The 23,981-nt window shown below is 37.1% G+C and overlaps 2 protein-coding genes across 2 annotated transcripts; one reads left to right on the top strand and one right to left on the bottom strand.

Moving 5' to 3' along the window:
* Positions 1–7,177: 7,177 nt before the first annotated feature.
* LOC107784204 (large ribosomal subunit protein eL37) lies at positions 7,178–9,598 on the top strand. Its single transcript, XM_016605287.2, has 4 exons — positions 7,178–7,316; positions 7,409–7,544; positions 8,523–8,624; positions 9,334–9,598. Exons 1-4 carry the CDS (start codon positions 7,314–7,316, stop codon positions 9,378–9,380), a joined length of 288 nt encoding a protein of 95 aa, XP_016460773.1. The 5' UTR covers positions 7,178–7,313; the 3' UTR covers positions 9,381–9,598.
* A 682-nt stretch (positions 9,599–10,280) lies between these two features.
* LOC107784203 (GTP-binding protein At2g22870-like) lies at positions 10,281–23,509 on the bottom strand. The gene is made up of 4 exons (XM_075245453.1): positions 22,872–23,509; positions 12,347–12,416; positions 11,356–11,518; positions 10,281–10,965 (listed from the first exon to the last, which is right to left on the bottom strand). The coding sequence occupies exons 1-4, from the start codon at positions 23,377–23,379 to the stop codon at positions 10,747–10,749; spliced, it is 960 nt and encodes a 319-aa protein (XP_075101554.1). The 5' UTR covers positions 23,380–23,509; the 3' UTR covers positions 10,281–10,746.
* Between the last annotated feature and the right edge of the window lie 472 nt (positions 23,510–23,981).

The following is a 23,981-nucleotide window of genomic DNA, read 5'->3' as shown; positions in this document are numbered from 1 at the left end:
GTAGAGGCAGATTTTAAGGGAAAAGCTATTTCCGAGGGTTGAATTGGCCTAGTTGAGGTAAGTGTCTTGCCTAACATCGTGTGGGGGAACTACCCCTTAAGATTGGTATTGTGTGATTCAATAGTGCTAAGTGAAATCCATGTATGCAAGGTGACGAGTGGGTACACGGGTCGTACGTGGTACTTGACCGGTTTAGGCTGCTTAGACTATTTTCACGCCTTAATTGAAATGCCATATTATGTTCTAAATTCTCATAGTCAAATTATCCTTAATTGTGTTAGACTATCCTTAAATGCCTTAGTTGACTTGTGTAGTATTTGTTCTACATCATACTTGCTAAATTTCTCCCATGCTTTAGTTAAACTTGTTGTCTCCTTTATTGTTACATGTTATCTCTTCATTGTTAATTTTCATTGTTTGAATTAATTGTTCGTGTTATCCCTTTACTTATTGATTTCCATTAATTGAGACTCATTGTTGAATATTATTTCCTTTATTATGAGTTAGTCTTATCTAATATCGTGGTTATACATTATTTTCTCGTTGTTGAGTTATTTGGTGTTGAAATTGTGAAAGTCGTTAATACGTTGAGGCGATGTTGGTTATTGTTGAAACATCTATCTTATTGAGCATTTTTCATCCATTGTTGTTGTTGATATTCTTGTATACGTTGTGGTGGAGCCGTAAGCTATCGTTGTGGAAATATTGATATTGTTGTTGTTGGTAAGTTGTGATATGTGGGCACTTATGGTGCGAACTGTTAATGTGATATGATATTGACGCGCATGCGGTAGTATAAGGATTGGGTTGATGTGCATACGACAGTATAAGGTGGGAACTTATGCTGCATGTTGCTTGTAGGGGAACTACGTGAAGCCACGCAGCGTCATAAGGTGGGCTAAAGTGCGTGTAGCTATTTCGGAAAAACTGTTTTCAAAACCTATTTTTAAATGTAAGGCTCATGCGGGGTATAAGGAAAGATTGTGATTGAAATTGAGAATAGTGAATACAAGGCGGTACCTCGGTTATGATTTCTGATTATACGAGGCGGTACCTCGGTTTGATTCTTGTTGTTATTTCATGTTGCAAAGTGTTTTGGTGGGAGTATATCTTGTTGTTTCACTCTTAATTGTTCTAGTAGTGATGGACCGTACATGATTATTGTAGCTATTTAGTTGCTTCTTTTTATGCTATTTTCGTTGTTGGTTTCTAGTACTAGTTCATGTTATTATCTTGGTTTCATTTCAGTTGTTCTTCATTTCCCTTTAAATGCATGTGTTACACTTTCATACTATCTATTTTATATCCTAATAGATGTCTTGACATGGCCTCGTCACTACTCTACTGAGATTAGAGTTGATATTTACTGGGTATTGTTATGGTGTACTCATACTACAATTATGTACATCTTTTTGTGCAGATCCAGGTACGTATGCTCGTGCCGGTCGTTAAAGGATTGTTGTAGATGCTGCTTGGGAGACTTCAAGGTATACCTGCTCTACGTCCGCAGGCCTCGGAATCACCTTCCCTATGTTACCTCATGTTGCATTTTCTTTCGGACAGTGATGTAGTAGTACTCTAGTTGTATTCTATAGAGCTTATGACTCAGTTCCACCAAGTTTTTAGGTGTATATCGTGAGATTTTGTATTCGAAAGGCTTTTATCTATTATTCAGTTGTTTTCAGTAACTTGTTATACTTCCTCAGTTGTTATTATTTGTTAGGCTTACCTAGTCGTAAAGACTAGGTGCTATCATAACATCCTTCAGAGGGAAATTGGGGTCATAACATTGAGTTAGCTTGTTTGAGGTAAGTGTCTTGCCTAACTTTGTGTGGGGAAAATTACCCCTTAGGATTGGAGTTGTTTTGTGTCATTTATAGTACGTGAAACCCGTGTACGCAAGGTGACGGGTGGGTACACGGGCTATATGTGGTAATTGACTGGTTTAAGCTCTGTAGATTATTTTCATGCCTTTAATCGAATTATCATAACATGTTATATCCATCATCGTAAATCCATCCTTATATGCTTTATTTGACATTGTTAATACTTGTCCCATCTCTTACTTATTAGTTGCCCTTACATGCTTAGTTGAAGTTATTATTTCCTTATTGCCTTGTTAATTATTTGACTATTGAGCTACCTTACTTGAAGTTGTTATTTCTGGGAATATCTTATTGTTGAGTTTTGGTGTTGAAGTTGTAAAAGTCGTGATCACATTGAGGCATGGTTGTAAATTGTTGAAACATTATTCTTGTTGAGCTACTCACTTTCAGTTGCTATTGTTGAGACTCTTATACACATTGTGGTTGAGCCATGGGGTATTTATTGTAGAAATATTGTTATTGTTGATTCTTTTGGCAAGTTGTGGTATTGGTCACTTGAGGTGCGAGTTGTGATATTGATACGCATGCGGTGATATAAGGATAGGGGTTGATACGCATGCGGTGAGATAAGATGGGCTTGATACTCGTGTTGCTAGTAGGGGAACTACCTGAAGCCACGCAGTGTGATAAGGTGGGCTAAAATGCGGGTAGCTATTTCGGGAAAAATAATTTTTCAAAACTAAATGTAAGGCTCCCGCGGTGAGATAAGGAAAGATTGTGATTGTGTTTGTGAAATGAGATACGAGGCGGTACCTCAGACGTGATTCCTGTTGTTACCTTTTATTTACATCACTTGTGTTTTGTCTGCACTGTTTCCTTGGTATTCTTATTATGTGTTCCTCCCTTGATGCCTTTATTGCCTTAATTTCAGTGTAGCTTCCTTGTTTCTATTATTATATTGTACCATACCGGTTTAGTTTCTTTATTTATTCCAATAGGTGTCTTGACCTAACCTCGTCACTACTCTACCGAGGTTAGGCTTGATACTTCCTGAATATCATTGTAGTGTACTCATACTACACTTCTGTACATTTTTTTGTGCAGATCCAGGTACCTCATACCAAGCTAGGCTCCAGTGAGTAGCGCATTCGGATAGGAGACTTCAAGGTATACCTGTCGGCGTTCACAGGCCTCGGAGTCACCCTCTGTCCTTGTTTCTTTTCTACTACTTACTCTTTACTTAGACGCTGATGTATTAGGGATTGGTTTAGTTTATTCGAGTAGAGCTTATGACTCAGTCTTATCAGAATTTGGGGAGTTATTGTCAACTGTATTGTGGAGATTCTGTTTTGATAACTGGTTGGTTTTGAATTTGGAGTTCTATTATTATTTTCGTTATTTCATCATGTATGTTAGGCTTGCCAAGTCTTAAAGACTAGGTACCATCACGACATCCTACGGTGGGAGATTTGGGATCGTGATAGTTTTTCTTATACCGCGTGTACGTCATCAAGAGAAAAACTTGAGAGGATGACCCTAGGAGAATAGATCCTTATTCACATGTTGCACACACAACTCATATGCCATAATCATAACCATCACACAGACCACTCACGTGCTATTGTAAATCATCTCGCACGGACCACTCACGTGTTGTCAATCCAGTCCATATCACACAGAAAGCATATACAAGAATACATATATACGAACAATGAATATCAAATCACATTGTCATGGACTGATAAAAAAGTAACATGCTAAGGTATATGCATGTGCAATGTGGGCTACCACAACTCAGATTAGGCGGATACGCCACAAAATAGTAATTATCGTATTTCAACAGAAAATTAACCTACACATGAGCTCTAGCATGATTTAAGAAGCTCACGAAAGGGTATAAACATTTGAAGCGTAATAGCAAGAGGTAGCATAACACAACCTAAGGACTATCCTGAACATGAATAAAACTTGGTGCACGCACACATGCTCATTCCCCGCATGTGCGTCTCGGCACGCAATCGTCATTAACAATTCAAGCAATGAGTCTCTCAAACCAAGGTTAGGCAAATTATTTACCTTAAACAAGCAAAATCAATACTCCAAAAATGCCTTCCCTCACAAATTAGCCTTTGAATGGCTCGAATATAGTCAAAAATAACTCAATAGCATCAAATAAAGCTATAGGAATCAATTTCAAACTATAAAGCTTCAATCTTTTTCAATTCCCAAAAGGTCAACAAAAATTAACCCAGTCTCACATGGTCAAAACCCGATTCAAAGGGTAGATCTCAACTACGCATAATCCCATGAGTCTAAATATATGATTAGATTCCAAAACTAAGTCCAAATCTGATTAGGAGTGTCAAACCACTCTAGTATCTTCACCCTTGCACCCCCTATGCTAGATAGCTTAAACCCCCAATTTATACTCTCCAAAATTATAGTAACCCCTCCCCCCAAATTCACCTTATATTTTCATAATTTATGTGTAATAATCCATGGGGAAACAATATTTGTCATCAAAATCAAGAAGGAATTACTTACCTTCAAAGGTGTGGTGAAAATCTCTCCAAAAATTTCCTATAGCCGAGTTCCAAAACTCCAAATAATAATAAATGAGCCAATCCTTTTAAAAAATAAGACTGCTAGTGGTTTCACTTCTACGAACAAAATAAGCGCTTTGCGTGCTCGCTTCTACAAGAATTAACTCGCATTCGCGAAATCTCCTCCACTCAGCCAAACCCGCACCTACTACCACTCAACCGTTTGTGCGGCACCACAGGTGAGCAAATGCGTCTGCTTCTACGCTTCCGCTTTTATGCATGGACGTCCGTAGGAGCGAAGTCCCAGCTCCAGCTCCCCTTCGCATATGTTCCCACTTCACCCACATTGTGATGTCGCACCTGCGCACCAAACCTCGTGGATGTGACACACCAGGACCAGAACTGCCACTCAACTCCAAAATGGTCTAGAACCCATCCGAAATACCCTCGAGATTCTGTCCAATCATACCAACAAGTATATAAACACTGTTCGGACCCATCCAAAGTCTCGAAACACATATGATAATATCACATCAACGAATCAAAGATCAAAACACAAGTTGAACTTCTCTTAAGTTCAAGAACTTCCAAATTTCAAACCAAGCATCTGATTCAAGCCTAACCAATCCGGATTATATCCAAATTTTGCACATAAGTTTCAAATAACAAAACGAGCCTATTCCAAGTTCCGTAACAATAATTCAAATTTGATATCATCAAAGTCAACCCTAGGTCAAATTTATGAACTTTCTAAACCTTCGAATTGCCAACTTTCGGTAAATAAAGCCAAAACATTATAGGAATATCCAAATCCATATCCGGACATATGCCTAAGTATCACTAATCCGAGGTCATCTACTCAAAAATTAAATATTGGTCAACTCTAACAACTTAAGCTTCCCAAAATAAAACTTAGTGTTTCAATCATTCTCAAACCTTTCTGAAACCAACCCAAACATCCCCCACAAGTCTTCGTACAACAAACACACGTACGTAACGTATCAAATAGGAAAAATGTGGCTCAAATACATAAAACAACTAGCCGTTTCAACCTATTTAGAAAAAATAAGTAATTGCAAAGGAAAAATCAAATACACTTAATGATTAAGCAGTAAGATCTGAATAATTCATATTTTAAACTTACATTAACCAAAAAGAAATGTGTAGAAATGACACCAGCTAGTCGCTTCAACCAATTTTATTTAAAGTATATTTAATTTTTAAAAATTATTTAAAGTTTAGTTAGTTTTGACAACTTTAGACTGCTCAGGCTGTCGTTTATGAAGTTAGACATTGTCAGGGCTTAAATTCAGACTGTGCATTCAAAGTTTGGCTATTCTTTTAATAGGAATCCTAAAAAAGGCTATGTGTGCACATCCCCCAACAAATGGTGCCAACGTGGGGGATTTGCAGCCGTACCCTATATTTGTGCCACCTTTTAACATGTACCCTATTTTTAAAATTATTGATTTGGTAGCCATCTCACAAAAAATCCGTAATAATATGATAATTACACCCCTGACAAAAGATATAAAACGATCTCCTCCTCTCCTCTCAGCAACTTTATAAAAAAATCATAAACTTGTCCAAATTAATTCAACCTTGAAGCTAAAACTTCATGCTAATGTAGCATGCAGTTATTTCATGTTGAAACTAAAACTCCATGATAATATAGCATGAAGTTGTTTCACATTGAAACTTCATGTTAATATAGCATGAAGTTGTTTCACATTGAAGCTAAAACTTCATGCTAATGTATGTTGAAGTTATTTATCCTGCAGTCTACAGTTTTATCATGAATTTTATCCGAAACTTCAGTCTAAACATGCTGAAGTTATTTAGTTCATTTGCTAAAATTTCAGACTAAACATGCTGAAGTTATTTAGTTCATTTACTAAAGTTTCAGACTAAACATGCTGAAGTTATTTAGTTCATTTGCTAAAACTTCAGACTAAATATGCTTAAGTTATTTAGTTCATTTGCTAAAACTTCAGACTAAACATGCTTAAGTTATTTAGTTCATTTGCTAAAACTTCAGACTAAACATGCTTAAGTTATTTAGTTCATTTGCTAAAACTTTAGACTAAACATGCTTAGGATTTTTAGTTCATTTGCTAAAACTTCAGATTAAATATGCTTAAGTTTTTGTCTTGTAGTATGTAATTTTCTAATGAGTTTTTGCTAATGCATACTGAAGTTATTTAGTTCATTTGCTAAAATTTCAGACAAAACATGCTGAAGTTATTTAGTTCATTTGTTAAAACTTCAGACTAAACATGCTAAAAATTTTTAGTTCATTTGCTAAAATTTCAGACTAAACATGCTTAAGTTTTTGTCTTGCAGTATGTATTTTCTAAAGAATTTTTGCTAATGCATGCTGAAGTTATTTAGTTCATTTGCTAAAATTTCATACCAAAACATGCTGAAATTTTGTAACGCGGTCTACAGTTTTGTCCTGAATTTTATCCGAAACTTCAGTCTAAACAAGCTGAAGTTTTTTAGTTTATTTGATAAAACTTCAACCTAAACATGCTTAAGTTTTTGTCCTGTAGTTTGTCAATAGTCTTTTATTAAAGAAGGGCAAAATCATCTTTTTAAAACGCTTTTAACAAAAAAAATGAGTACGGATGCAAACGGAAAAATAAAATGGGTATAAATTAAAAATGGGCGATCAAATAGGACGCCCCATGCAATTTTTACTGGCAAAGTTGGGCGTACTGGCTTGGACCTGGTCCAGTCAGACTGGGCCAATGCTGTAAACCCACCTAAAGAAAAGAACCTAACAGTTGAAGGCCTGAACAAAGCAACAAATGGACTTCAATTCTGGCCCAACTCGCAAAACGAAAACCAAATAAAAACAAACGAACACCCTAAAACCCTACTGCTTCTTTTTCGACTCGCATAATTTATCCAGCTTTAAGGTTTTCCCACATCCGCTGCACAAATGGTAACTGTCCAATCTACGAATGCTATCGACTCTTTATTCAACTTTGATTTTGTATATGTTTAGTTTTTTTTTTGTTGTTGAATGGTATTTAGGGAAAAGGAACAGGTAGTTTTGGTAAGAGGAGGAACAAGACACACACACTGTGTGTGAGATGTGGTCGTCGTAGCTTCCACATCCAGAAGAGTCGTTGTTCAGCTTGTGCTTACCCTGCTGCTCGTCTCAGAAAATGTATGTTTTTTTTCATAATTTAAGCACCCTTTTTGATTTTGATATTTGTTTATTGGAACTGGAATTATTGAGAGATGTTTTAATGTTAGAAATTGATGTATTTTTTAGTTGCTTATGAGCTTGTTTGGTCTGGATTAGAAAAAAGGTTGTGATTGTGTAAAGAAGTAATTATAGGATAACTGATTGAGATAGTTTTACTGAGCTAGTATTTTGCTATTAGGTCAAAAAGTTGGGGGGTTTGTACTATCGTCCAACATTGATTTTGATGAAGGAAATGGGGAAAATGATGGAATAATGGAAATGGGTCTGGAAGTGCATAGGATTTAGGTTTCTTGGTTTACTTCTGTGATTCTTTTTGTAGCCATTGCCCGTTGCTTAATGGATCTAGCATCTTTTGGGGATGATAAATTTGTTTGAAGGGCTGTTTAAAATTGACGTAATCTATTGTCAGTTGATAAGAGGTAGTGTTTAATCTCATCAAACTTAGGGTCTGTTTGGTTTGGATTTCTCAAATTGTTTCCGGTTGCTGAATTTTATTTAATGTTTTTGTGCAATTAAGGGAACTTGGTAAATTTGGTAATTTAATTGGAAAAAGAAAAGGGGAGATGGCCTACCCAGCCATAAAGTTAAACAGCTGGTAAGCGAATAAAAATTGGTTTTGAAATATCGAGGTCTAAACAAAATAAAGGGGTCTGAGGCCCCACTTGGGCGCTTCATGAAGATTGTTTTTGAAGTAGCTGTTTCAAGTGCAACCTTTTTGTCCTATTAAAAAGAAATAAAAGGCTTGGGAACTTTTACACATTAGAAACGAACTGAAATTAGGATTGTGGCTGATTTTGCGGAAACAACTCAGAGATCCAATTGGTTTTTTTGGTAACAATAGCTAAAATGGTTTAGTTTTGAATACCAATCCAAGTGATTTTGGATGGTTTTTGAAAACAAAAAGGGTATCCATATTTTGCTGATTTCTTACTGTAGATAACTGGAGCGTCAAGGCACTTAGGAGAAAGACCACTGGAACTGGCCGCATGAGGTACCTCCGCAATGTACCACGTAGGTTTAAGACCAACTTCAGAGAAGGTATGTCGTCTGTTATTTTTTTTTGTAATTAGAGAATATTCTCTTGGACCCTCAATTTTACGACCTTAGGCATCTAACCTTGAATTTAGCAGATCCTCTGATAGACAAACTAGCTAATACGAACAACACTAATGACTAACCTACAACTCATGTATTCATGTGTGCTTTTTCTAGAGGGCAATTTCATCTTCGAAGTGTCATTTTGAGGAAAAACAACTATTTTGAGGACATGCATATAGTAAAATTATTTTTACCCTAATTGCCTCTTCTTTCGGCTACAAGGACAGAGATCTGAGAATCGATTTCTTGATGGCTTTGTTCTGGGGGCATATATTTATCTCCTTTTCGATTCGAGGGTTTCTATTTTGCCCAGATTCTGTTTCCTTTCTTTATCTAGGTTCCCTTGTCTTGATATATTCCTGCTTTAATGCTTTCTTTCTTATCCAACAAAATTATCCTTTTCCCCAAATGTCTATTTACAAAATGGCACTCAGTTGTTGCTTAAGTTGTGGCTAAGGCTATTTAAGCTTACCTAGTTTCTGTTTAGGATGGATCAATCTATCGTCCTAACAAAGTAAAGGTTAAATGTGCAAAGTGAGATTATAAAATAGACCCGAACTGCATCTCTTCTAAATATATTTGGCGCTTGCATACTTCAACTCTGTTATATGTGGGATTAACTGGTTTGTCTTTCTTTTGGACACTGCAGGAACCGAGGCTACACCAAGGAAGAAGGGTGCTGCTGTAGCGTCTTAAGTTTCTAAAGAGACAGTTCAACTGTTTCGTTTTGATTTTTTGCTTTACATTCCCTGATGAATCAAGTCTTGGATATTTGTACCTCGAGTATTATCTCTCATTTGTTAGTGTGGAGTGGTTCCTATTTAAGACAGAGATCGAATGATGATTGCTTTTTGTCCTTTATATGCTACTAGTTGTTTGTAATAATTTGAAGTAAATGATGTCCTCTTTAATCATCTGGATGGCTGGTAGAAACTCCCGTTTTACAGACTTGTACCGAAGCCATTATGTACCTAATGCTTAAGGTGGTTATGCATTTTCCTATATAGCCAGCTTTTTCTTTAAGAGTTGTGACAAGACTTAGAGCCCGTTTGGACATAAAATTTGATGGAAGATTTTTTCAAAAAAACATCATTTTTTTTCGAAATCAACGTTTGTTCATAAAATTTCCCATTTGAATATGCATTTTGGAAATTTTTGAAAATTTGAAAAACTACAAAATGTTATTTTTCAAAATTTTCACTAAAATCACTCACGAAACTTCAAAAACAACCTAAATTGAAACTGAAATTTATGTTCAAATACTATTTTAAATTTCAAATACCATTTTCATTTGAAAAGTTTTTTTACCATTTTTTCGAATTTTACAATTCTTATGTTCAAGCGCCTACTTATTTTGGTACAATTAAAAGAATATTGTTAGATTTATTGTGGGCAACGCGAAATGTTTGTTGGTTTCTTCCTCACCTCGCTGCGATTAAATTGTACTCTATATATTGTTATATCCACCTTGTTCAGAATCAGGAGGACAGAACTCAAGCAAATTAACTTTGGTCCAAACCTTCAAGAACATTCCGTTTTGTCCATTTCTTAAGAACTTTTCATGCTATACAATTGTAATATGATAGACGCTAGGTATAAAAAGATCAAAAGACATTTATTAGCAAGTCACGAAATAAATATTGCCAGCATTTCTATTGGTCCATTTCATTGGCAAAGCATACATTACATGGGTCAAAGAAAAAGAGAGCTATATACAAAGAGTGACAATCTTGTTGCTTGGGCATTCTCATTTTGAGTGTCCCTAGTGCCAGGCTCTCTGACCAGGAATGCGAGAAGGATAACTAGTTGTAAGAAGGCATAACAATAACAAGAATTGATTAAAGCAGCCACCACTAGGCTCTTTTGTCCCCTTTATTCCAGTAACTCAGGCTTCTAAGTTCCAAGGCAACCTGCACGCCCTTGCGCTTAACCTCCACTTATGACTCTCTTCTGTGAATAGTTGCCAATACTGGTTAGTGTAGAGATGTTGGACAAAATTTAGAGTCACAGGACCTATTAAGCATATGCTGCCAACTCAATGCTTGAGCCAATAGTTCCCAACTCAATGCTTGAGCCAATAGTTTCGCAGCTGAGACATGTGCAACAGTATCTCGTCTCGACCTTGGTTGGTGACACTACTCGTCATAATCCAAGGTGGTACAGTTTGGAAGAACTTCTGTATCAACTTTAGAAAATCCTGCAAGTTCTCTTCAGGCCTTCTCCCTCCATTTTTCTTCTTTTTCCGCTTATCACACTTGGTGAAAACTAGTGTCATTGGGATCTGAAAAAGAGCACCCACGATACAACACAAAATTTAGAAAAGCGTCTTCATAAATAAACAGAAAAACATCAATATTTTTTTCAAAAACCAAATTGGTCAGCGGTTTCTGAATTGATTGCTTAGGTGGGGGCAAAATGATATCCAAAGTAAGGGAGTAATCCATTTTCCTCTAATATTGAGTATAATGAGGTATGGTCTTGGAGTAGAAAGTTTAAAAATAATACTTCATACAATCACACAGAAAGTGCAAAGGCAAACAAGGAACAACATAAAGAATTCAGAACTTGAAATGTTGAGCACATGGCAAAAGGAGGCCTCATATTCACATGATGTGATCTTACAACTTCATTGTTCATAAAATCGGAATGGAGATAATTTAAACTGAATCACCTGATTCTGTCCCAACCAACTTGCATACTCAAGATCAATCTTTTTTGCAGGGATGCTAGCATCTATGAGGAGGAAGACTGAGACAAGGGTTGGCCGGTTTAGGAAATAATCTTTGGTGAACTTAGCCCAATCTGTCCGTACTTCATGTGGCGCAGCTGCATACCTTCAGTATTAACAAAAGTTCAGTATTTGATCTTGAATATGCAAGTACTATTAAAAATGTCATAGAAGACGGAGATGGCACACGGAAAGCATATAACGTTAACGATATCAATTTGAGGCACCAAAAGGAGAAGATTATTCCAATGTTATTTGAGAGAGTGATAAAGACAGTGAAATTTGCAAAAATATGATTGGAAGAGACTAAGAGACAGGGGGTGTAGAGAAGTTGATTATCGTGAAAATAGATACAAAACAAAGTCCGAGCACAATAATTTGTTTTGAATTGGATTCACAGAAGAGAGGGAATTCAACAGTTGCATGAAGTCGCTCTAAAGAACATGTCCGCTTGGTGCTCAAGCATTTATGAACATCTTCTTCTGTCTCTTCGATAGCTTGCTAAACCTAGTCAAGCTGGCTAAAACCTTGCATCAAGCTCTCAGAATATGATGAGTAATTGTTCAGTTCAGGTCAATGTTTTAACAATAGTCTCTAATCCAAAATCGCAGCATCATGCAAGGTCCTGATTCACAGTTTCTAACAAACAGAAGCAATCATGATTTTCCTCTTCATGAAATAAAATTCCTATATGTGAATTTAGCCAACATTTCTGAAAGACCTAGAATGATAGAGTAGGGAGTTCTCACTTCTCAAGCTACTGGGGATAATAATTACTTATTCAATATGCAACTATAGAAAGCCATCGGATAAGCTATCATAAAAATGCATCGGCAAGGCCAGAATGTGAGCATCACATTTCACAGTAGTCTTTCGAATGCTGCAGGAAAAGTATACACAACTTTTTTAAAACATTCTGCAGTGAAGTACATACCCGTAGCCTGGTAAATCTACAAGGTACCAGCTATCGTTGATCCGGAAATGATTGATGCATTGTGTCTTCCCTGCAATTAGATAGAAGAACAGGCTTACTTAGACGGTTTCTTATTGCAGATTTGTAAAGAAATTCTTGAAAGGTGAAAATATCAGAGCTTCAGTAGCTGCAGGTCGGATTTAATTTTACATATAAAAGAAAAACAATTTACTTTCATTCAAGTCCCCCAGAAAATTTTGCTTGCCTATCTAAACATAGAGAGCACTTACAGGAAATCAAATTTATCAGAAAGAATGAAATAGCATGTACTATCAAAATTTCCATGTACTGAGTTGCTAAACAAATCATATTAACCACGTCGTATTTACCACACCTTAATGGAAACAAAAACTTAGAACCTATACAATTTCACTCGAGTTAATAAAGCAAGAGAAGGAGCTGGCAGTTTCTAGCCACCAGGAAGAATTGGCATGCAGCACAAAGCTGAAAAATCTAGTAAAATTGAGATAGGTAAAGACAGAACAGTGTGCTTGTGGTCTTTGATGAGCGGTACGAGGACCATTTATCAAGTAGTATACCAGGAAACTCTAAAACAGTTGCTCAGCTCTCACACTGGAATGTCAGCTAATGATATTGGAGAATGGCAAAGGCACTTAAAGGAAATCTGATGAAAGAATGAGATAAAAACTGCTGGAACTGCACTGAATCTTTCTCCTGTATCATATGCCTTTTATAAGTCATTGAACACCACATGCATATCTTTCTTCCTCTCACGTTAAACTTCAATCAATCTCCTTAGCAAAAATATAGACTCCTCATTCCATTGTAGATCTATAGGGCATAAATCTAGATTGGTTCTCTGTCACTCTTACAGTGTCCCTAAGTCTACTAACTATCACTCTTCCCCAGAGTTTCACCGTATGACTCATAAGTTTCATGTCATGATAGTTTGCACCTAAGTTGCTCCGACACGGCACCCCTGTCGACATGACACTAGTATGGGTGTGGGTATGGGATCCGTACCGGATCTGGTCAAACAAATTTGGGTACTTTTACCACGGAAGACGAAAAAATTCGAAACAAGATACAATTTGATTCCCGAAATCAGATCCTTATCTAGGAAATCAATCTTTCACTTATCTACAACTTGAGAATAAAAAAGAAATCCACACTTTACAAGCTATACGTAAGTATTCCACAAAATTTCTCATAATTAAGAGATATTTTCATATTTTTATTTTTTTGAATTATTTTTAGCCGGATCCCCGCACCCGTATCCATAGTAGGATCCGTATCCCCGAATCTTATAATTTACATCTCGAAGGACTGACCTCTAGATCCGCACCCGTATCGGACACCCGCACCCATGTCCGAGCAACTTAGGTTTGCACAACTTCAATGCTCCTTTATTTTTATAAAGTAAAATCAGGGTACTCTTTCTCCACCCATCGGGCATCCTACCACTTTTCAGTAAATAGTTTGGTAAGCTATCCTACTCCAACCTTTCCAGGACTCTTCCAAACCTCTATGGGGATACCATTTGCACCATAAGCTTTTCTAATCCTCATATATTTCATAGCATCCTTACCTCTGTTGGCCTAATTCTACAAGTGTAGCTAATGTTCTATCGTGCACAAATGTTTGGAGATCTAGAATGTTGTTATCGGGGTTTGAGTTAAATAAATTTATCAAAATAGCCCCTTTATCTCTCCTGGATCTCATTATCTTCTGTCAATACTTGTTGAGAATCATTTTTTACACTTCGCCTGAGTTAAGTCCTTACTTTTCTTCTCTCTTAGTCGCGTCAGTTTAAACATTTCTTTCTCCCCAATTACGTCCCTAGCTTTTGATTAAAGCCATCTAGGGCTTCTCTGCGAGCTTTTTCTTTCTTGTGATCGGTATCTCACTCGAGCTTTACTAGTATTTTAAGCCTCCCTCTTATCTCTCTTGTACTCTTCAAAGGCTTCTCTATCTTTTGCGTTTGGCAACTTCCTATATCTTTGCACCTTCTCATTCCACCCCAAGATTCTTGAGGTTGAGGTCCTATACCTTTAGAGACACCTAACACTTTGTTTGCTACTCTTTTAATTGAACCTGACATTTCTTCCCATAGGATGTCAAAATCCCCCTCTAAGACCCATGCTCCCTCCTCCCGTAGTTTTTCTTGAAATGCTAACTAGTTAGCGCCTTTTAATGCCCACCACTGAATTGTCAATTACTTGCAAGTTGTCTCCTTTCTCACTCTCACTCTCGCCTCGCGTTTTACATCCAAGACCACCAACCTATGTTAGGTGGTCATCACTTCTTCTGGTATAACTATACGGTCCTTATATGTTCTATATATTGGGATTTTAAGCTTGTATAGCTTAAAGAGGGTGAATGAGAAATGGATGGAAAATGAAATATTTGAGTTTCCCTTGGCAAAGGGACATTGTCCCATATCGGAGGAAGAAAAGGTTTTTGATGGGTATATATATAATTGTTCTTCTTCTAGCTCTTAAAGAGTTAAGAAAAAGGCAAGCCTCGCGCCATCGTCGTCGTCGCTCGCTCGGCTTCGACTTCGGATTCGGATTTGGATTTGGTCAAAGATCGATTGATTGATTAATCTTTTTGGACAAAATTCATTTCAATTATTTAATTAATTAATTAAATAATTAACGAAAAATTCAAAAATTCAATCCGGAATAACCCATGACCCGCGACTCGGTTCGGTCAGGCCCGTTTCTTTCCCGGATTATTTTAAATACATTTTTCCCGCAATATTTCAAACAACCCTTTTCCAACAGCCATGGCTGTTTCTGAAAGGTTGCAAACCTTTTCAGAAACAATGTCAGCAACTCTATAAATAGAGTTTGAATCCTAGAATCTTTCCTTACGAAATTTTCTGAGCTTCTTCTTCTTCTTCTGCAACAAAAATTCCAGTGTGTTTTACAGCCTTCGAGTGGCTCGCTGTTCACCGGCGTTTTGGTACCAATACTCCGGTGAGTTAAATCGTTCTATCCTGGGAGGATATATTCCAGCACCTCGGGTACTTTAGGGGAATAATTTCCTTAAGGACACACTGTGTATTCAGTGGGCTCGATTTATTCCTATACTGTTTTTTTCCAGAATTTATCTCGTTAAACAAGTATTACTAACTTTCTGTTTTGTTTTTCCAAAAAGTTTAATTGTTTATTACAGCAATACAGAATTATAACATTCTTAAGGAAATTATTTTATTATATTCTGTATTTTGTTTGTGGAGATTAAAACCTGTGTGGTTTTCTACTCCTTCTGAATTTTACTATTCTGATTTGAAGATATAAAAAACTTCATCAGAGTATTGAAATTCATAAAACGATTTGAAGAACATAAAAACTTCATCGTTTTTCTGTGAAACAGTATATAAAAACTTCGGTTTTATTTATTATACATACTGTTTTTGTTAATAACAGTATTGTTTACTGTTTTGATTTTGCCATTAATTGAACTCTTCTGTTGTTTACACTGAGAAATGGCAATTGATAACGGAAATTCTTCTGCGAATATTGCAGCAACGACGATAGCCTTGTCAAGCCGGACTGTTGTTCCACCGGCAGAGAAACCGGGGAAATTTTCCGGAGCCAACTTCAAAGGATGGCAGCCAAGGGTGTTCTTCTGGCTTACCACACTTGGTATGCAAAAATTCACTAGTGAAGAACCTCCAGTGCCTGCTGCGTACATGCCGGACAACGAGAAATTCATGATTGTTGAGGCGTGGAAGCAGGCAGATTTTCTTTGTAAAGGCTATATCTTAAGTGCTTTAGAGGATGACTTGTACAATGTGTACAGTGCGATGAATACTTCGAAAGAATTATGGGACGTACTTGAGAAGATGTACAAGACTGAAGATGCATGCTTGAAGAAGTTCGTGGTTGCCAAATTTCTAGACTATAAAATGATAGACAGTAAAACTGTTGGAACCCAAGTTCAGGAGCTTCAACTTATTTTTCATGACCTAATTGCTGAAGGTATGGTCGTGAATGAAGCATTTCAAGTGGCTGCAATGATTGAAAAATTGCCTCCTTCGTGGAGAGATTTCAAGAACTATCTTAAGCACAAGCGCAAAGAAATGAAGTTGGAAGATCTTGTGATTCGTCTCAAGATTGAGGAAGACAACAAAACAGCCGAGAAGAAGTCTCGTGGAAATTCAACGATCATGGGAGCTAATATCGTTGAGGAGACTGCTCCAAAAAGTAAGAAGAGAAAGAGGTCTTCTGGACAGACTAAGGAGCAGAACAAAAAGAAATTCAAGGGCAGCTGCTACAATTGTGGAAAAATCGGTCACAAAGCCCCTGATTGTCGTCTCCCGAAAAAGTATAAGAAGAAGGGACAGGCAACATAGTGGAGAAGAATGATGACATTGATGATCTGTGTGCAATGCTTTCGGAATGCAACCTAGTTGGAAATCCGAAGGAGTGGTGGATTGACTCTGGAGCCACTCGACATGTTTGTGCTGTCAAGGAAGCATTTGCGACTTACTCTACTGCTGGTCCCGAAGAAGAGTTTTCCATGGGAAATACTGCAACAGCCAAGATTGAAGGTTATGGGAAGATATTCCTGAAGATGACTTCCGGCAAGGTGTTAACGCTCAACAACGTTCTTCATGTTCCTACTATTAGGAAGAATTTAGTTTCTACTTCTTTGCTTGTTAAGAATGGATTCAAATGTGTATTTGTTTCTGATAAAGTTGTTGTAAGCAAGAATGAAATGTATGTTGGAAAGGGCTACCTCACAGAGGGCCTCTTCAAACTAAATGTAATGGTTGTTGACAGTATGAATAAAATTGCAGCTTCTTCTTATTTATTGGAGTCAAATGATTTATGGCATATTCGTTTAGGACATGTCAATTACAAAACCTTGCGGAAGTTAATTAATTTACAAGTGTTGCTTAAATTCGAGTGTAATAAATCAAAATGTCAAATATGTGTTGAGTCTAAGTTTGTAAAACATCCTTATAAGTCTATTGAAAGGAATTCAAATCCTTTAGACTTAATTCATACTGACATTTGTGATATGAAGTCGACACCATCTCGAGGTGGGAAAAAGTATTTTATTACTTTTATTGAGGACTGCACTCGATATTGTTATGTTTATTTGCTTAATAGTAAGGATGAAGCAATTGAAGCATTTAAGCAATACAAGAATGAAGTGGAGAATCAATTGAATAAAAAGATCAAAATGATTAGAAGTGATAGGGGTGGAGAATATGAATTTCCATTTGCAGAAATATGTTCGGAATATGAAATTATCCATCAAACTACTGCACCTTACACACCTCAATCCAATGGAATTGCGGAAAGGAAAAATCGGACATTAAAGGAAATGATGAATTCTTTATTAATAAGTTCCGGATTACCGCAGAGTTTGTGGGGCGAAGCTATCCTTACAGCTAACCGAATACTCAACAGAGTACCCCACAACAAAACGCAATCTATTCCATATGAAAAATGGAATGTAGAAAACCCAACTTGAAATATTTCAAAGTGTGGGGGTGTCTAGCAAAGGTACAAGTTCCTTTACCTAAAAGGGTTAAAATCGGACCAAAAACTGTTGATTGCGTTTTCATTGGATATGCTACAAACAGTAAAGCATGTCAGTTTTTAGTTCATAAATCCGATAATCCCGAAATTCACGTTAATACGGTAATGGAATCAGATAATGCTGAATTCTTTGAAAGCATCTATCCGTATAAAACTGAATGTGAGTCGTTAAGTGAAAGACCTAAACGACCTCGGGAAGAACCAAAGGAAAATACTCCAAGTATAGAAGATCCAAGGCGTAGCAAACGTCAAAGAACATCTACTTCCTTTGGACCAGATTTTGTGACATTCTTGCTTGAAAATGAGCCTCAAACTTTTAAAGCAGCTATGTCAATCTTCTGATTCAGCGTTTTGGAAAGAGGCAGTCAATAGTGAGATTCAATCAATTTTGGATAATCATACATGGGAATTGATAGATCTTCCTCCGGGAAATAAGCCTTTAGGTTCGAAATAGATCTTTAAACGGAAAGTGAAAGCTGATGGCACTATTGACAAATATAAGGCAAGACTTGTTGTCAAAGGTTATAGACAAAAGGAAGGCCTTGATTACTTTGACACTTACTCGCCAGTAACGAGGATAACATCTATTAGGGTGTTAGTGGCACTAGCGGCCGTGTATGGTCTTGAAATCCATCAAATGGATGTTAAAACAGCTTTCTTAAATGGAGAATTAGAGGAAGAGATTTACATGGAACAACCTGAGGGTTTTGTGGTAACTGGTAAAGAAAAGAAAGTGTGCAAACTTGTTAAGTCACTTTATGGACTTAAACAAGCACCCAAACAATGGCATGCCAAATTTGACCAAACAATGTTGGCAAGTGGGTTTAAAATCAACGAGTGCGACAAATGTGTTTACATTAAAAACACTCCAGGTCATGAAGTCATTGTTTGTTTATATGTTGATGACATGTTGATAATGAGCAAAAACATGGCAGATATAAATGCTACTAAGCGCATGTTGGCTAGCAAATTCGATATGAAAGACTTAGGAGTTGCTGATGTGATCTTAGGAATCAGAATTCACAAGACTCCACAAGGTCTAGCATTATCACAGTCTCACTACATTGAAAAGGTACTTGACAAGTTCAAGTATTTGGATTTCAAAATTGCCAAGACTCCAATTGACATGAGTTATGCACTTCAAAAGAATGAAGGTGAAAGTGACTCACAACTGGATTATGCAAGAGTATTGGGAAGTTTGATATATATCATGAATTGTACACGACCAGATATAGCATGTGCTATTAGTAAACTGAGTCGGTTTACAAGTAATCCCAATCACATACATTGGATGGCAATGAAACGAGTTTTGGGGTATCTCAAACATACCCAAAATTACGCTTTGCATTATAACAAATATCCCTCCGTGATCGAGGGATATAGTGATGCAAATTGGATCACTGGATCATCTGAAGTTAAATCCACGAGTGGATATGTTTTCACAATTGGGGGTGGAGCAGTGTCTTGGAAATCATCCAAACAAACGTGCATCGCCCGTTCTACAATGGAATCTGAACTCATAGCTTTAGATAAGGCCGGTGAAGAAGCTGAATGGCTCCGGAATTTCTTGGAAGATATTCCATTTTGGCCCAAACCTTTGGCACCTATTTGTATACATTGTGATAGTCAAGCGGCAATAGGCAGGGCAGGGAGCGTTATGTATAACGGAAAATCTCGTCATATACGACGGAGACACAATACCGTTAGACAACTACTCTCTAGTGGTGTTATCACAATTGACTACATAAAGTCAAGAGATAACGTTTCGGATCCACTTACAAAAGACCTATCTAGAGAGGCAGTTGAAAGATCATCAAAGGGAATGGGGTTAAGGTCTAGGACAAGTCATCATGACGGTAACTCTACCTAGCAGACTGGAGATCCCACGAGCTAGGTTCAAAGAGATCAAACAAAATTATGAATGACGGTTCAACATTGTCAAATAACTCAACCCATTCTCGTGATGAAGACAATGTTCAGAAATCGAGGTAAAGCATTAAGGCTTTTTGATGAGTCAACAAAGCTTAAAGGTTTTTAATGATTTGCTAAGTCTGGCAGGATATGACCAGATAGTGTGTCTACAGGATTACACGTTTAGAAATCACCTATGTGAGTGTGAAGTGTAAGCCGCTTCAAGGGAATGAAAGTAAAGGCCCATTCTCTAAGCACTCATGAAACCAGGCGGTGTTCATGGCTGAAACGAACACAACCGTGAGAACCATAGATGGTTAAGGATTGATTGTGTGACTTATGTTGTCTAGGTATACAACAAAGCTCGACGGTTCAAAGATATCAAATCTACCGATTGACCGAGTATATCCGATATAAGTTCACTACGGAAAGTTCAAAGGGAAACCTACTTATCCAGATGCAATTAATTCTTGCATGTAAAACACACACGCGTCCATGCATTCCTTTATTTTATAGCCATTCCCCATTCATGTGGGGGATTGTTGGGATTTTAAGCTTGTGTAGCTTAAAGAGGGTGAATGAGAAATGGAGGGAAAATGAAATATTTGAGTTTCCCTTGGCAAAGGGACATTGTCCCATATCGGAGGAAGAAAAGGCTTTTGATGGGTATATATATAATTGCTCTCCTTCTAACTCTTAAAGAGTTAAGAAAAAGGCAAGCCTCGCGCCGTCGTCGTTGTCGCTCGCTCGGCTCGGCTTCGGATTCGGATTAGGATTTGGATTTGGTCAAAGATCGATTGATTGATTAATCTTTTTGGACAAAATTCCTTTCAATTATTTAATTAATTAATTAAATAATTAACGAAAAATTCAATCCGGAATAACCCATGACCCGCGACTCGGTTCGGTCAGGCCCGTTTTCTTTCCCGGATTATTTTAAATATATTTTTTCCGCAATATTTCAAACAACCCTATTCCAACAGCCATGGCTATTTCTGAAAGGTTGCAAACCTTTTCAGAAACAATGCCAGCAACTCTATAAATAGAGTTTGAATCCCAGAATCTTTCCTTACGAAATTTTCTGAGCTTCTTCTTCTTCTTCTGCAACAAAAATTCCAGTGTGTTTTACAGCCTTCGAGTGGCTCGCTGTTCACCGGCGTTTTGGTACCAACACTCCGGTGAGTTAAATTGTTCTATCCTGGGAGGATATATTCCAGCACCTCGGGTACTTGAGGGGAATAATTTCCTTAAGGACACACTGTGTATTCAGTGGGCTCGATTTATTCCTATACTGTTTTTTCCAGAATTTATTTCGTTAAACAAGTATTACTAACTTTTTGTTTTGTTTTTCCAAAAAGTTTAATTGTTTATTACAGCAATACAGAATTATAACACTATAACGTCTTCGGTTAAGAATAAAGCCATTTTGACTATGGTTAACCTAACTCTAAATGTTTAGGGGCGAATATTTTTTTTTTTGGTTAAATTATGTGTTAGTTACAAAAAATCATAAGCTAAAGCGAACTTTAGGATAGCCTTTCCTTCATCGTTCCTAATGCCATAACCATATCTCGTGTACTTGGTCATTATTGTTGAAGTGTGACTATCTCATCTAAAAGCATAAGCTATTAGAAAAAGCACACTTTATTTACTTAATTGTCTCTTAAAGCACGCCCCCCATGTGCCGGCTTCATTCATTTTTTGCATTTGCCAAGCACATGAAAAGTCATTTATTATAATGGCGGCGGTGAGACTCGAATCCCAGACCTCTGCCTGCTCTCATACCAGGTTGAAGTGTATGACCATATCATCTAAAAGCTTATACTACTAGAGAGAGCACACTTTATTTACTTAATTGTCTCTTCGACAACCTATGTTGCACGGACTCTCCAAAACAGTTGCCCGCACCCGTGTCGGATCCTCCAAAAATACACTATTTATGGAGGATCCGACACTTATCCATCGATATTTTCAGAGAGTCCGAGCAACATAGTTGACAACTATCTTTATCGACATGACCTTTTAGATCTCCCTTAATAAAGATTTGATGGTCGCCTGGAATCCCTTTAACTAAGGTGTTCATATCTTCCCCAAGCTCGCTTTCAAATAATTTAATTGCTTTGAACTTGTTGATAGCCACTTTAATTGATTTGTTCTTCTTTATGTTATCCCAATCCTTACTGCTACCCCTGTTACCTTATTAAGTTTTCGAAAGTCTATATGATTCGTAATCCATACAAATTTTACCTTATGAGAAGTTAATCATAATGCTGAAGCCACACAAACATGTAATCAATTATGAAAAGTTCCAAAATTTCTGTCAACATCAAGTGAAGATCTTTTTTGATGAAGTAAGATGTTGTATTACTGGCATCAAGAAAATGCAAAAACTTTACAAAAGAGGTTGGTTAGCTTCATTACACAAAAATACAGTTCTAGTCAGGAAGCTAACCAAAAGCACCAAAAACCTAAGGTTGGCAATCAAGCCAAAGTCAAAGAGCTAATAAAATCTAGAAATGGAATTCATTCATTTACGGGGGGAAAGGTTGCTCCAGTTATATAGATTCCTAAGGCACTTTGCTTTCAGGGACTTGATATGCCATCAAAGCATTTGCGATTCTTTTCTGTCCAAATACACCAAAATATACTTGCCGGGATCAACTACCACATCTTCTTGATGGTTCTGTCAACTTTCCATCAACTGAGACCTACTATTTTAGCTATACTCAAAAATCTATCTTTAATGAACCAAGGCACCCTCAAAACTCACATCTTTTCTACAATCAAGAATCACACTTCATCAAATTAATAGTCATTCTACAAAAGTTTTAACCATAATGCTGAAGCCACACATACATGTAAATGTGTAATCAACAATGAAATCAGAAATTTCTCTATCAAGTGAAACCTAATATCTTAGCTATACTCGGAAAAATTATTTTTAATGAACCAAAGAACCCTCAAAGATCACATCTTTTCTACAATCAAGAATCACACGTTATCGAATTTACAGCCATTTTACAAAAGGTTTCAAGCAAAGAACGTATGAAAACCTGGTTTCTTGGAAGTAAGAGCAAGCCTTTTACGCTTCACAAGCGAGTTAAGCAAAGAAGATTTGCCCACATTGGACCTCCCAACAAGAGCAAACTCAGGCTTTCCATCAGAGGGACATTCCTCAGTCTCCACACTGCTCTTCACAAACTCGGCTTGCTCCACTTGAGCATCCCCAGCATATTTGCTAAGCACAATATTTGACCCTTTTAAAATCCTAGCACTCAAGGGCCTTGAACCAGAAGAAATATCAGTATCAGGTGGAACAAATAGCTTTTCAACTGAAATTTCTATGTGGGTATTTTGTTCTTGAGCATCTTCAAGTTCCAAATTCTTGGTTTGTGAATCTGGGCTTTGGAGGAGTGTGTTGGCTGCTGCTGTAACTGATGAAAAATGGGAAAATGGGGTTGTTTTGGATTTGGATAAGAGTGTGGAGGTGATGAGAATCTTGGGTTTTGGGCAGAAAATGGAGAAGTGGGAATGGAGTTTAGGAAGATGAGTGATAAACATCTTGTTTTGGTTCTCTGCTCTCACTGTGAAGCAACTGCCACCATGGTTTTGTTGGGTTTTGCTGTGGTTTGCAAAAGATATTTCCCACTTCTTTTTCTCATGTTGGTCCTTTGGGATAAGATAAATTTCAGAACATCCTTGAGATATGACCACAATTACAAATTGCTCCTTTTAATTTTGGCAGAATACATAAATAGCCCCTAACTAGTCCAAATTTTCTATCTAGGCACTCCAACTTAGACAATGACCTATCGAACCCTAAACTCTATTGGAAGTGTACCTATTAGACACTCATTGCTTACCTGTCATCGCATGTGTTTCACACCCAAAGTTAGGTGCGGAATGGATGACATTTTTGACGTTCCCAAACAAATAAAGTCTTTGCGACTGGAAAAATCTGAAAAACTAAAGAAAAGTAAAGTGATAGAATAGACGATAAATGAGAAAATATTTTTGGCCGGAACCCAATCTATCCCGCAAGATCCGTTTTTCTGCAAGCCACAATGAGTGCAAACAGGGAAATTTTTTTTTAAAAAAGGAACATGATAAACAACAAGAATCACCCAAAACACTCAGCCCAGGTTCACAAGTCATGTTTCGCC

This window comes from Nicotiana tabacum, chromosome 23 (assembly GCF_000715075.1).
Source record: "Nicotiana tabacum cultivar K326 chromosome 23, ASM71507v2, whole genome shotgun sequence".
NCBI lineage: Eukaryota > Viridiplantae > Streptophyta > Magnoliopsida > Solanales > Solanaceae > Nicotiana > Nicotiana tabacum.
The sequence above is the reverse complement of the archived record's forward strand: the minus strand, read 5'-3'. Positions and strand labels throughout refer to the sequence as shown.

Excerpts from the sequence above, each read along its gene's own strand:
- LOC107784204 (XM_016605287.2), top strand. Across the intron at positions 7,545-8,522 it reads TGCTGCTCGTCTCAGAAAAT|ATAACTGGAGCGTCAAGGCA; the intron begins GTATGTTTTTTT and ends TTCTTACTGTAG. Across the intron at positions 8,625-9,333 it reads TAAGACCAACTTCAGAGAAG|GAACCGAGGCTACACCAAGG; the intron begins GTATGTCGTCTG and ends TGGACACTGCAG.
- LOC107784203 (XM_075245453.1), bottom strand. The coding sequence starts at position 23,379 with ATGTTTATCACTCATCTTCCTAAACTCCATTCCCACTTCTCCATTTTC. Across the intron at positions 12,417-22,871 it reads TCTTACTTCCAAGAAACCAG|GGAAGACACAATGCATCAAT; the intron begins GTTTTCATACGT and ends ATCTAATTGCAG. Across the intron at positions 11,519-12,346 it reads GTAGATTTACCAGGCTACGG|GTATGCAGCTGCGCCACATG; the intron begins GTATGTACTTCA and ends TTAATACTGAAG.